Raw genomic sequence first — 14,058 nt, 5'->3', positions numbered from 1 at the left:
TCAAATCAAATTTCCCCATTAAAATGCATTGAAATGCTATTAATCCGTTCCAGCCCGCCAAAAACCACACCAATTTTTTTTTTAATATACAGTATATATAAAAATATCTCGCGCTTTATATTTCACCTGTATGCAGCATACAAGTTGGCAGGATGGCCTGGACTGGAGGTACGCACACTTGACTCTAAAGTCTAAACTGTCCAGCCTGGGTTTGAATCCCGACCCAGCTATAACCTGTCATGGGTGAATCACAGGCAGGGTGATTCATCAATGTGTGTACCGCTAAACTGGGCGCCCCGTTTGCGTCCCATTAGTTGTTGGATGTTAAGGATCTCACCGTGTTTTCCACAAAGAGAAGGCGAGCTATCGCCGGCACTCTGAACAAGTTGTGGCCTGGCATGGCATGAACATGAAAACATGAACATGAACATGAAATGTTCGACATGAACATGAAATTTTCCAAAATAACCAAAATGCGAAAACAAAAATGCAGCGCTATACGACAGAGATACTGTACTTGCACGGCAAGATAACCACGTGACCAGAACCCACCTGGTGGCGTCACTCAAAATAACCAACATGCGAAAACAAAAATGCAGCGCTATACGACAGACATACTGTACTTGCACGGCAAGATAACCACGTGACCAGAACCCACCTGGTGGCGTCACTCAAAATAACCAACATGCGAAAACAAAAATGCAGCGCTATACGACAGAGATACTGTACTTGCACGGCAAGATAACCACGTGACCAGAACCCACCTGGTGGCGTCACTCAAAATAACCAACATGCGAAAACAAAAATGCAGCGCTATACGACAGAGATACTGTACTTGCACGGCAAGATAACCACGTGACCGGAACCCACCTGGTGGCGTCACTCAAAATAACCAACATGCGAAAACAAAAATGCAGTGCTATACGACAGAGATACTGTACTTGCACGGCAAGATAACCACGTGACCGGGTGGCGAAAGCTCGTAACTCAGATCTCGGCTCGCATCTCAAAGCAATAAACCGCCCGAGCGACGGCTCGTATCTCGAAAAACTCGTAAGTTGGGGCACTCGTAAGTCAAGGTTCCACTGTATATATATATATATATATATATATATATATATATATATATATATATATATATATATATATATATATATATATAAAATATTCTGAGTTTGTCGTTGCAACTGTTTTTAACAATAATAGATTGCCTGTTGCAGTTTTACCATGACCGGATACCTGCCAGTGGGGTTTGAATATGCTGTAGAATTGACATATCCAGAATCTGAAGGAACTTCATCAGGGCTGCTAAATGCCTCTGCACAGGTTTGTTACATTGCAATCACTAATTTGAATAATATTGGTGAAAGTGTATTTTAGGAAATGGTTGTATTCATGAGTAAATAACAAATAATTTTTAAGGCACATTTTCAACTGGGATCCCATTGGTACACCTCCACAATACATCGAGTTTGTGTTTTGCTTGTGCTCATGCATGAGTAAATTAAAGGAGAAATTTGTGCTTGCCTAGGTGAGGGATGTCACTTCTGCTATGTCTCTGTTATATCCACTAATACTAAGCATGATTAGCCGTCACTTCACTGACTGGTTTAATGAAAAGACAGCATATTGTATTTCACAAACCTATTTCATGTCTATCTCTGAGTCAAACACACACGCAGACCCACACACGCACAGGCGCACAGACATGCATGAATTGTGATTTACATATGCACATGCATGATTATGATTTATACACACAGCATACAGACATATTATACAGTATATTACAGTGCCTTCAGAAAGTATTCACACTCCTTGACTTTTTCACATTTTGTTGTTGCAGCCTCAATTTAAAATGGATTAAATGGAGGTTTAAAAAAAAAAAAATTTTTTAGAATATAAAATAAAAACTTTCTCTGATTTAAATGATCTATACACAATAGCTCGGTCTGGCGGAAACTGAGCACGGCTCATCACCCATCTAACACCATCCTTACCATGAAGCATGGTCGTGGTTGCATCATGCTATGGGGATGCTTTTCAGCGGCAGGGACTGGTAAGGATAAAGGGACCAGTGAATGGAGCCAAATACATGCAAGTCCTTGAGGAGAACCTGCTTCAGAGTGTAAAAGAGCTTAGACTGCTGTGAAGATTTACGTTCCAACAAGACAATGTCCCCAAGCATACAGCCAAAGTAACACAGGAATGGCTTCAGAATAGTAATGTAAAAGTCCATGAGTGACCCAGCCAAAGCCCAAACTTAAATCCCATTGAGAATCTGTGGAAAGACTTGAAGATTACTGTTCATTGACGCTCCCTATCCAACTTGGCAGAGCTTGTGCAAATCTGCAAGGAAGAATGGGAGAAACTCTCCAAATCCAGATGTGTTAAGGTGATACAAACTCAAGAAGACTCAAAGCTGTAATCGCTGGCAAAGGCGCTTCTATGGAGTATCGACTCTGGGCTGAATACTTAAGCAAATTAGATATTTCTATATTTCATTTTCAATGACTTTGTAAATATTTATAAAAACAGGTTTTCACTTTGTCATTATAGGGTACTTTGTGTAGATTGGTGATAATTTTTTGAAAATTTTAATCCATTTTAAATTCAAGCTGTAATAACAAAATGTGAAAATGTCAAGTGATGTGAATACTTTCTGAAGGCAGTATATACACATACTGTACGTGACATGTTATGCTGTATATTTATATACACATGTTCTGTATATTGTCCTGTCAGCCCAAACGGTTAATACCACAGGGTGACGAATGGCCGTAACGGTTTTAAATCCCGAGGAGCGTAGCTGAAAAATCTCGAGGTGCGATTGGGCGGTCAGTCCGTCGTGCGTGGGTGAAGGAAACCAGGGTGCTTACCTACACGGACGCAAGCCACGTGGTTTATTCCCTCGAACCCACAAACAAAGAAATGAGACAAGAAAAATCGACAATACAACAAATGAAAGGCAACAAATAATGGTTCAATGACAATAAATGCAATATGATAAAAATAATGTTGAGGTAAAATAAGTATTTGCTACTTCAAGGGACCTTCCATGCAAACACAAAAACACACACAAGGGGAATGATAAAAGAAAATAAATGATGGACCTGAGTTAGGATGAGGACCTGAGTCCCAAACGTCACTCCCGACTAAGTGTGTTTGAGGGTGACTAATGTCAGCGACCCTAAGTCCTATCCCCAACCCGCCGGGCCAAGGCCCGCAAGCTGGCCGAGCGGTTTTTGGAAGCTTGAACTTTTGGCTTAGTGCAAGGAGTTTAAACTGCCACACTGGAAGCTCAGGGGAGCTTGCAACCCGATCCGAAAAATGTCAACCAAACAAAATGAAATATAATCAATTTACTTCAAATACCGTATATACCGGTGTATAATATGCACCCGTGTATAGTACGCACCCCCAACTTCCACCCTCAAAAAAAAAGGAAAAAAATCATTCATTTTCAGATTACAGTAGCGTGAATCTATGCATTTGTACACAAACTTTAAGTAGCACAAAATGAACATTTTGAAAGGAAAAAAAAAAAACTCAAAATATTTAGCTATATGTAGTCAGTATTCTGTTACACAGTGTCCACAATTGTTACACACAATTTTTCGTGTCCAGATGTGCATGCAATCGCAGGAGCTTCTTTGCTTCATAGAAGAAAGGAGAGAGTAGAGAGATTATTAAAACATTCTTTATTGTGGAGTTGTGGCCCTGCAAAGGGCCGTTTGGATGTGTGATGGGCTTCTCAGCTAAAGCCAAGGAAATCCTCATCGTCGCTCTCCTCTTCAAAGACGGCATGCAAGTCCTCGTCTGGGTAGTACAGGCCACCATCGCTCTCATTGTCTCTGTCGCCGCCACTGGAAGCTCCCTCCTGCCAGATTATATCATCTTCGGTACCGTCCATGCTGTTAGAAATACAGCACTTGAGAAAGGCCCGCTTTATGATCGCTGGCGGAATCTCCTCCCACACCTTTACAATCCAGCCACAGATCGTCAGGAGGTCCACCTTCCTCATTCGCCCGGCCTTTGGGTAACTCCTGTACCCCTCCAACATCCAATTCGCCCAGCATCGCCGCATACCTTCTTTGAAGGGCTTATTAATGGCCACGTCGAGGGGTTGGAGTAGGGAAGTCATCCCACCCGGGATGACGAGGTCCGTGTTGGAATGCCGGAGTAGCTCTTTGGTTTCTTCTGTCTTGTTACAGCGAAACGCATCCAGGACCAGCATACTCCGTCGTCGAAGGCCGCCATCCCGCCTACCCCACACCACTCATAGCCAGTCCTGAACCAGGGCCAGATCCATCCAACCCTTCTGTTGAGCTTCAATGATGACACCCACTGGAAATTTTATCTCGGGTAGAGTTTTCCACTTGAAGACGACATACGGTGGAAGCTTGCCCCCGTCAGCGGTGCATGTGAGCATAACGGTGAAACGATCCTTTTCGTGGCCGGTGGTCTTGACTGTGATGGTCCACTCCCCCTTCACTCCGATGCTGGTCCCTTTTGGAATGTCGAAGGTTAGAGGGGTCTGGTCAGTGTTTCCGATCCTGCTGAGTGGGTAGTTGTGCTCCCGACAAAGTTTGATTATGAATGCCTGGAAGCGTGTCGTTTTGTCGGGCGTATCGTCGGGAAGATGCTGTGTGATGTGCGTGCGGCGTCGTATCGACAGATTATGGTGTTCCATAAATCTGTAGGCCCACGATGTGCTGGCCATGAAGTCTTCGATGTCTCCGTCCAAAGCGAAGCTCCTTGCCTTCAGGCTGAGAGCAAGTGTAGAGACGGCGTGACCCTCTGCCATCTTCTCCCGAACCCAGGCGATGACATGCTCTTCCAGCTGAGGCCACTTTGCCGATTTTCTCCTGTTCGCCTTCTTCTTCCTCGGCATATCGTCTATGGAAGCCTTTGTTATTCGCCAGCGCCGGATGACAGACTCATTCACGCCGTGCCCTCCCAGCTTCTCGGTTCCCAAACTCTTCTGCAGACTGGGAGACGGAGAGTTTGAATGCTGAAGTGTACGACCGCCTTGACATCTTGATCTTCTCTTCTCTGGAACCGGATAGAACGTATGAAGACATTTCAGTCTGAGCTGACGTTTTTGGTAATCTGCCCTATAATTTCGGATTGCTACGCAATTGCAGTTGTAAAATAAACGACCTTCAAAATAAAAGACCGATGTGGCTTTTCAGAGCGGGAAAAGCCGTTCTATTCACATTCCGGAAGCGGCGTTGCTTTGAGTGGCAAATCCATAGAAAGCACGTAATGGTACAAAACCCGCTTGCCATCCGGGGCGAACAAGCAGCAATGGCGGCCCTGCATGTCGGCGCAATTGTGCATGACGCAACGGGGAAAACGCAACCGAGATCGCTTTTTGTAAAATACTTTTTTTCGTAAATGTATTGGAAAATTGACTTGTTTTGAAGCCGAGTTTTTTTTCTATCCCAGTGTACAGTACGAACCCCCAACTGTTGACTTTTTTTTCCGAAAAAAAAAGTGCGTCTTATACACCAGTATATACGGTAATGCAAAACGATACAATAATCAAATCATACAAGTATAAGTATGACAGACGTAATTAATTAATAATGACAGACTGAAACAATCAACACAGGCCACATACAACCGATAGGAAAGGCCGACACAACATCCACACACAACACTCTATCTAACCCAGGGAAGGGAAGGTAAGCAAATTAATAAAATAATATTAGCAGGGAATTGAATTCCAGAATAATATTTGCAGAGGTATAAAACACATGGACACTGCTAGAACTTCCATGAAAGAAGTCAGTATTTCAAAAAAAGTGGATATGGGGTGAATTAACGGGGGTAGAAGAGATCAAGGTTTTGGATGGGGGAAGATAAAATATGGTGGTGAACAGCTGTTTTAAAGACCTGGAGGGAGGAGTGAGATTGAAGAGAGTGAGAGAGTTTGTTCCAGAGGCAGGAGTAAAGAGGAATGAAGGCGTGAAGGTGAGCAGAGTCTTGATTTTAGCAATTTCACCAGAAGAGGGTTGCTGGCAGATCTTGTGTGACCTGTCGGAATATTTGGGGGACAAAGCACAGATAGAGCTGGGGGAGCTAGGCCGGATAGGAGTCGGTAGAAGCCAGAAAGACCACCAACCTGCCTGTGGTGAGTGAGTGAAAGGCCCTCGGAGTTAGCTTCATCGCAGGAGATTCCAATGATTCTGAAAGCAACTAGATGTTGGAACATTGCTGTGGGGATTTGCTTCCATTCAGCCACAAGAGCATTATATTGAGGTTGGGCACTGATGTTGGGCGATTATGTCTGGCTCGCAGTCGGGAGTTCCAATTAATCCCAAAGGTGTTCGATTGGGTTGAGGTCAGAGTTCTGCGCAGGCCAGTCAAATTCTTCCACACCAATCTAGACAAACCATTTCTGTGTGGACCTCGTTTTTTGCATGGGGGCATTGTCATGCTGAAACAGGAAAGGGCCTTCCCCAAACTGTTGCCACAAAGTTGGAAGCACACAATTGTCTAGAATGTCATTGTATGCTATAGCGTTAAGATTTCCCCATATAATAACTGGAACTAAGGTGCCTAGCCCAAACCATGAAAAACAGCCCCAGACCATTATTCCTTCTCCACCAAACTTTACAGTTGGCACTATGCATTCAGACAGGAAGGTAGCGTTCTCCTGGCATCCGCCAAACCCAGATTCGTCCATGAAGCATGATTCGTCACTCCAGATAACGCGTTTCAACTGCTCCAGAGTCCAATGGCGGTGAGCTTTACACCACTCCAGCCGACGCTTGGCATTGCGCATGGTGATCTTCGGCTTGCGTGCGGCTGCTCTGCCATGGAAACCCATTTCCGACGAACAGTTTGTTGTGCTGACGTTGCTTCCAGAGGCAGTTTGGAACTCGGTCGTGAGTGTTGCAACTGAGGACAGACGATTTTTATGCACTTCATGGCTGAGCTGTTGTTGCTCCTAGACGTTTCCTCTTCACAATAACAGCACCTACAGTTGACGGGGCAGCTCTAGCAGGGCAGAAATTTGACGAACTGACTTGTTGGAAAAGTGGCCTATGACGGTGCCACGTTGAAAGTCACTGAGCTCTTCAGTACGGCCCATTCTACGGCCAATGTTTGTCTATGGAGATTGCATGGCTGTGTGCTTGATTAATTATATATATATATATATATATATATACATATATATATATATATATATATATATATATATATATATATCTATCTATCTATCTATCTATCTATACATATATATATCTATCTATACATATATATATATATATATATATATATATATACATGTCAGCAATGGTAATGGCTGACAACATGGCTAATGGCGTTTAAAGTCACTGAGCTCTTCAGTATGGCCCATTCTACTGCTAATGTTTGTCTATGGAGATTGCATGGCTGTGTGCTTGTTTAATTATATATATATATATATACCTGTCAGCAATGGTAATGGCTGACATAGTCAAATCTACTCTCATTAGGTGTGTCCGCATACTTTTGGTCATGTAGTGTATATGCACACACACGATGAAGGTTCTGGTCAAGTTTGATCTAAATTGTGTGTGTAGCTTCTGAGGAGAAAGCAAATACCTATTTTGAGGGGCAAAAACCGCCTTAGACACCAATTTAAAAAATATTATTGATCCTGAAAGGTGAAAATGCCAAAATGCCAAAATTGGACCAATGATAAATGGAACAATAGGAATGATGAAGAACAATCTTGGAGATCTTGAAACCCATCTCTCGGAATATTACTACAATTGAACTACAGTTGGAAGCTGTCTGGCGTTCAGAGACGATCCTGAAAAGAGCCCTTGGAACAAAACCTTGAGAACAAGACACCTTCACAACCTGGTCCATGAATTGTATCCCACTCTTAACAAAACTCTGGCGGATATGTCGAGCCCTGGGGGGACTCGGTTCCACCTCCTGAAACCCACATATGGAGATCACACAACACACAACACACAACACACAACACTCAACACTGAACACTGAACACTCAACACTCAACACTCAACACTCAACACTCAACACTCAACACTCAACACTCAACACTCAACACACAACACACAACACACAACACACAACACACAACACTCAACACACAACACTCAACACACAACACTCAACACTCAACACACAACACACAACACACAACACTCAACACTCAACACACAACACACAACACACAACACACAACACTCAACACACAACACACAACACACAACACACAACACACAACACTCAACACACAACACACAACACTCAACACTCAACACACAACACTCAACACTCAACACTCAACACTCAACACACAACACTCAACACTCAACACACAACACACAACACACAACACTCAACACACAACACACAAACATCACAACCGTAGTAATACAGTAGAAGATGTGACATTGCCTATACTTGATCAGATACTCATCAAAAATGGAAAATTGGCTTATACATATTTCTCTTTTGTACTTCCCCTCCCCGCCAAACCCCCTGCCCCCCTTCAGCTGTTTGGCTTGCTGTTTACTTTATTACAAGGGCACTTGAATCGGTTCTTTCCTCCTTTTGTGGGGAATGGACTAATATGCATTTTCCTCTTCATTGGAAGCATCTTAACTGGTATGAGCAAAACAAACACTATTCTTGCTGAGTTTCAATGTAATGCTATATATTTTTCAAGTTGCTTATTCCCCGACACCCTCCCCCCTCCCCCACTCTTCCTTTCCCAGCGATTATAAAGTCTGAATTGCGAAGGCAGAAAGCCAATAAAAAACACGAGGTAAGAGTTTTGATATAAGTAATTGCATGAGGCTATGCCAATTAACCGTTTCATCAGATGCTTTTTCTAAAGAACAAGGCTGTTGCACCCATTTCCACCATATATGCTTGTTCACTCACAAAGCAGCATTCATTGCCTCACACACAAAATTACTATTATATAGAGGTCAAAATAACAGAATAATGTTCAAAGCTTTGGTTTAACTGTTAAAAACTTTCTTGTTGCACTCATCCTTCGGAAACTGGTTATAACAATTTATATTGCTTGAGACGAGGACACATAAGGCACTTTACCTCTCCTCTTATGTTTACTCCCCCCATCTTGTCTTTCTTCAACCCTTACATTTGCTCCCCCATCACATTGTGCACCACCCCCCTCCCACCCATTATCTTTCTCTCCCCCCACCCCTCCCCCCACCCACCCCTTATCTTTCTCTCCTCACCCTTATCTTTCTCTGAACCCTTATTATCTTTCTCTGCACTTTTGTGTCTTTCTATACCCCCTCCTTATCTTTCTCTGCCTCATCCTTATCTTTCCCTGCCCCCTTCCTCACCCTTCTCTACTCCCTCCTTATCTTTCTCTACACCCTCATCTTTCTCTATGCCCTCATCTTTCTCTATGCCCTCATCTTTCTCTACACCCTCATCTTTCTCTATGCCCTCATCTTTCTCTACGCCCTCTATCTTTTTCGGTGCCATGATGTCTTTCTATCCACCCTCCTTATCTTTCTCTAGCCCCTCTTTATCTTTTTCGGTGCCATAATGTCTTTCTATCCACCCTCCTTATCTTTCTCTACCCCCTCTTTATCTTTTTCGGTGCCATGATGTCTTTCTATCCACCCTCCTTATCTTTCTCTACCCCCTCCTTATCTTTCTCTACCCCCTCCTTATCTTTCTCTGAGCCCTCCTTATCTTTTTACCCTTCCATCCCGATATATCTGCTTTTTTTTTCTTTCTTGCTCCCACCCCATCTCAGCAGGCTGATGCTGATGGTTTACTGGATGCACACAAAGAAACTTTGATGCCAATGCTGCCTGTCATAAAGGAAACTGCACTATGAAGACCTAAATAGCCTTGTGCACAAATTGTTCACCTATTTATTTTATAGAACGATTTTGTTAAAAAGGTATAGAAAGCAAGAGAAGTGTTCCTTGTAGTTTTGACCCCCCTTCCCCCCCCCCCCCCAACCCCCCCCACCTCTTTGCACCTACCTGGACGCATCCTCCACACCACCTACCCAACCTTAATGATCGTATTGTTTTCATGCATTGTGGAAAGTTTTCAGGTCTATCTTTCAGTCTTATTACTGTGTTGTCACGTTATAAAGATGTGACAAGTGCAGTGTTGCTTGAACTCTATTGGGGGCATTGAACAAATGGTTGTAAAATATTATACAAATTTCCAGTGACAGTATTCTCCAATTGTTTTTATTTTTAATTTTATTTTTACTGTTAAGATGGTCTAAAGTATTTTCTCGTGTCTGCATTAGATTTGATGCTTTCACACAATTTGAGGACCAGTTCACTGGTAATTCCCTGTTTGTCGTTAAAGGCGGCAAAAAGGGTTGGCGTCAGGAAGGGCATCCGGCCGTAAAACATTGCTTCAAAAAGGGGACCGAAAAACAACAACAACCACGGTTCCCAAAAAAGGCCAACCCCCGCTTGCGGGGAAAAATGGCCTCCAAAGGTGTTTTTTTTTTTTTTAATACACAATGTTACCTTTACATTTGGGCTAATAGCTGAAGTTTGTTGAAATTTATTATTATTATTATTATTATTATTTTTATTTTTATTGTTATTGTCATCGATCATACGAAAGGTCGTTTGACATTTTGTCTTCCATCCACCACTTTGTCTGCTCTGAGAATAAATAGTCAACCTGAAAATTTGATCTTTGGATTTGCCATGCAGCTGTTTATCATTTGAAAAATAGTCCCAAAGTTTGACATTGTGCCGTTTCATGTTAGTGTCTCGCCATCACTGGGTAAACTGATACTCTCAGATGCTTCTTTGCTTGACATTCAGTTGGTTGACATCCCGTTGAGGGAGTGGGGGAATTGGGCAGTGGATATGTCTTGTTTGCGCTGCTAACTGGAGAGAATAGTGGTTCCAAGATTGTGGGGTTCATACACCCTTGAGGGGGTTGTCTGGTCCAAAAAATTAGATTCTTCCCCCATTGGTCCTCTCCCCATTTCTCTTCTGTTTTTGCAATTTAAGAAAGCTCCACTTAAAGGGTAACCACATTTGTATTGTCTAGCATTAATTTATTTTTTTCTAAATTAACTTTATCTTTAAATGCTTTAACCAAAACTAATTGAAAAAAAAAATTGCCAGTAAATTAATTTGGAGGTGCTTCATTTGGTGGATGATAGATTCCAGGCTGTCAAACAGTAGGTGAGTTGCCACCTCAATCCTGAGCAAATTCAAAGTTTGTGCCATCTTCAGAACAATGTTAGGTTTTGCCAGCTTGTTTGAGTTTACGGAAGACGCAGGTGAAAAATATTTGGTAATGTATTTGTTTTCAATCCATCGGTATTTCTCCAACAAAATGCCATGCAATCTTGATGCTATTTTATTATTTTGTTTTGATATTTTGATTTTCGTCTCCAATTGGATTTTTTTGTATACAGTCGAGGCTCGTGGAAGAGCTTGTACACTGAATGAATCAGGACATAACAGGATGCAAAAGGAAGAGTAGAGAGGGAGGGGGGGGGGGGACACCAATAGCAGAGTTAAAGGCCAAGACAGAGGGAGGCTTGGACAAACAATGGGTGTGGGGAGGAATGAGGGGGTAGGAGGGCATGCCTAGGGTGGACAGGATGGATACAGAAGAAAACACTCAGGGGGGAAATTTGGAAGAAGGGATTGGGGTGAGTAGTATGGGGGGTGGGGGGTGCGGTGGGGTTAACGAGGATAGAAAAGATCATGGTTTTGGACTGGGGATGATCTGAGATTGTGGTGAACAGCTGTTGTGAAGACCTGGAGGGAAGAATGACATTGAAGAGGATGTGGAAGTTGATTCCAAAGTTGGGAAAAACAGGAACAAATCAGTGGAGGTGAGTAGTGATCCTGATTAGCAGAAGGAGGTTAATGGTGGACCATGAGCCGTGCAGAAACCAGGGGGGGGGGGGGGGGGAGGGTGGGGTAGAATCGGACTGAAAGATCAGACGGTGCAAGACCAGAAAGGAGGAAGTAGAAGAATGAGCTACCACTACCCATATGTGATGGTGAAGTGATAGACTCATAGACTTAGCTTTATATCGTAGGAGATTCAGATGATCTTGAAGGCCTTGATTTTCCACAGTATGAAGCTGAGCAAGATGTTCGGCAGAGGGGAGAGCAGTAATCCATCAGGTTGCGGATGAAAGCATTGTTTGTGGTTCTGAGCTCAGGTGTGCCAAGGAAGGACTTTGCATGATGGAGGATGTCCAGTCCAACTTTGAAATGTGGTTTGCCCAAGAAAGATCATGGCTGATCGTGAGACCCAAGCGTTTGATTGACTGAACTTCCTCCAGATTGTTGAGAACTTTGATAGGAAGGTTTGCCAGACAGTCTTTTGGAGAGAGATATTGAGTGTGATATTTGTCAGGATTGAGATATATTCCAAGTGTTTGACCAGCTTGTGATTTTTTTTTTCAAGGTCTTAAGAAAGTGAAGAGGCTGCAACCTGCCTCTGAAAAATGAGGAATGTATCTTTTTTCAGTCCTTGGGTGGAGTCATCAGCAAATGGATCGATAAAGAGGATTTTCCAGAGAGATAATAATTGATGAATATCAGGAATATGACTGGGCCCTGAACACTGCACTCCAGCCTTGACAGGGAGAGTAGGTGAAAGGATTCCGTTGAGTGTCACACATAGCCTGCGGGAGTAGAGCAAATCAGTAAGCTATGTGTGGTGTTGGCTTTGGATGTCACAGGCAGAGTTTTGAGAGCAAGTCAAGATGGCAGACTGTTTCAAAAGCATGAGATATGTCCAGAGAGACTGCCTTCATCTCATGTCTGACATTGAGGGCCTCCATCCATTGTTGGGAGAGTCGAAGCGGCAGGTACAAGTTGGAGTGACTTGGTCTGAAACCAAATTGGTGATCTGAGATGAGGTTGTTAGAGAAAAGGAAGGATTTCAAATCAACTGTGATGACTTGGGAGCAGATTAAATGATGTGGTTAGCATTTGTCCTTCAGCTAGTCAATAGTTGAATTTGAGATTTACTTCTCGCAAGCTGTTTTCAGCCTATTGCTTTCACTTTAAAAAGTGTTATTGAAGCACTTAGCTGTATGTTTACCTTGTAAGGATTGAAATACAATGTAGGCCTTGCTTGAAGGAAGCCATGTTTAAAATTATTAGAATTTTTTTGTTTTCTTTTTAATACAGGGTGGGGTGATTGTCTTGAGTACACAAATAAAGTCCTTAATGACAAAACATTGTATTCCACTTCAAAATATTTTTTACATGTGACATGCCGCAGGTCTATAAGAGCTTTCTTTGTGTTGGTGGCATTGGTGTTGGTGTTGTTGTTGGTGTTCGATTTTTGAAATGTAGGTCGGACAGCTGCCAGACCACACCCACATCTCACTTGACTCCACCCACCATAGCACCAATACAAAATATAGCTGCCATCTTTGTTTTCTCGTGGGCCCAACACAGGCCTGTAGGCTCTAGGCTTCTGCTGATTATACCCTCCCCGGGTTTGTTGCATCAGATTTTCATTGGCTTTGTTTGGGTCGAGTGTTATTCATGTTGGACCCCAAAAAATGAAATGTCGAATAATAGTTTCTAATAATAATAGAGAAATGGGTTTCTCTCATCTCCTCTTCCTGTTCAGGCTGGAGTTCCACAAGGCAGTGTTCTGGGCCCTGTGCTTTTTCTGGTCTTCATCAATGATCTCTCTGACTCTCTTGAAAATCCTCTGTATCTCTTTGCTGATGACTCTACTCTCTGTCGCTCCATTCTTCATCCCTCAGATCGGCAGTCTGCAGCCTCCTCACTCTCTGCAGACCTGGACAAAATCACAGACTGGGCAAACAAGTGGAACATGTCTTTCAATCCTGACAAATCTCACACTCTTACGATGTCTCTCCGAAAAGACCGACTGGACAACCCTCCCATCCACTTTCTGAATAATCCTCTCCAAGAAGTTCTGTCACTCAAGCTTTTGGGTCTCACTATCTGCCATGATCTTTCCTGGGAAAACCACATTTCAAATCTGGCCTCCAAAGCCAGTCCCCTTCCGACTCCGAAAGTTCCGAAAGATGCCGACTGGGCA

The 14,058-nt window shown here is 43.0% G+C and overlaps 2 protein-coding genes across 7 annotated transcripts in view; both read left to right on the top strand.

Moving 5' to 3' along the window:
* LOC137436558 (choline/ethanolamine transporter flvcr2b) overlaps positions 1-10,686 on the top strand; it is an 81,017-nt gene extending 70,331 nt beyond the window's left edge. For 3 of the 4 annotated variants that reach the window (XM_068130459.2, XM_068130444.2, XM_078785952.1), the window contains 4 exons: positions 1,221-1,326; positions 8,526-8,637; positions 8,748-8,797; positions 9,773-10,686. In XM_068130459.2, the coding sequence (XP_067986560.1) occupies positions 1,221-1,326; positions 8,526-8,637; positions 8,748-8,797; positions 9,773-9,856 (352 nt within the window). In that variant the 3' untranslated portion in view covers positions 9,857-10,686. The remainder of the gene's footprint in view (positions 1-1,220; positions 1,327-8,525; positions 8,638-8,747; positions 8,798-9,772) is intronic. The other variant, XM_068130450.2, reaches the window with a different exon arrangement.
* LOC137436499 (ribosomal protein S6 kinase delta-1) overlaps positions 1-14,058 on the top strand; it is a 283,132-nt gene that overhangs the window by 88,007 nt on the left and 181,067 nt on the right. The gene's annotated exons all lie outside the window — the stretch shown is intronic.

The sequence above is a fragment of the Myxine glutinosa genome, chromosome 1, assembly GCF_964187855.1.
Source record: "Myxine glutinosa chromosome 1, kmMyxGlut1.1, whole genome shotgun sequence".
Lineage (NCBI taxonomy): Eukaryota > Metazoa > Chordata > Myxini > Myxiniformes > Myxinidae > Myxine > Myxine glutinosa.
Note: the sequence above shows the minus strand (reverse complement) of the source record. Positions and strands in the feature narration are given on the sequence as shown.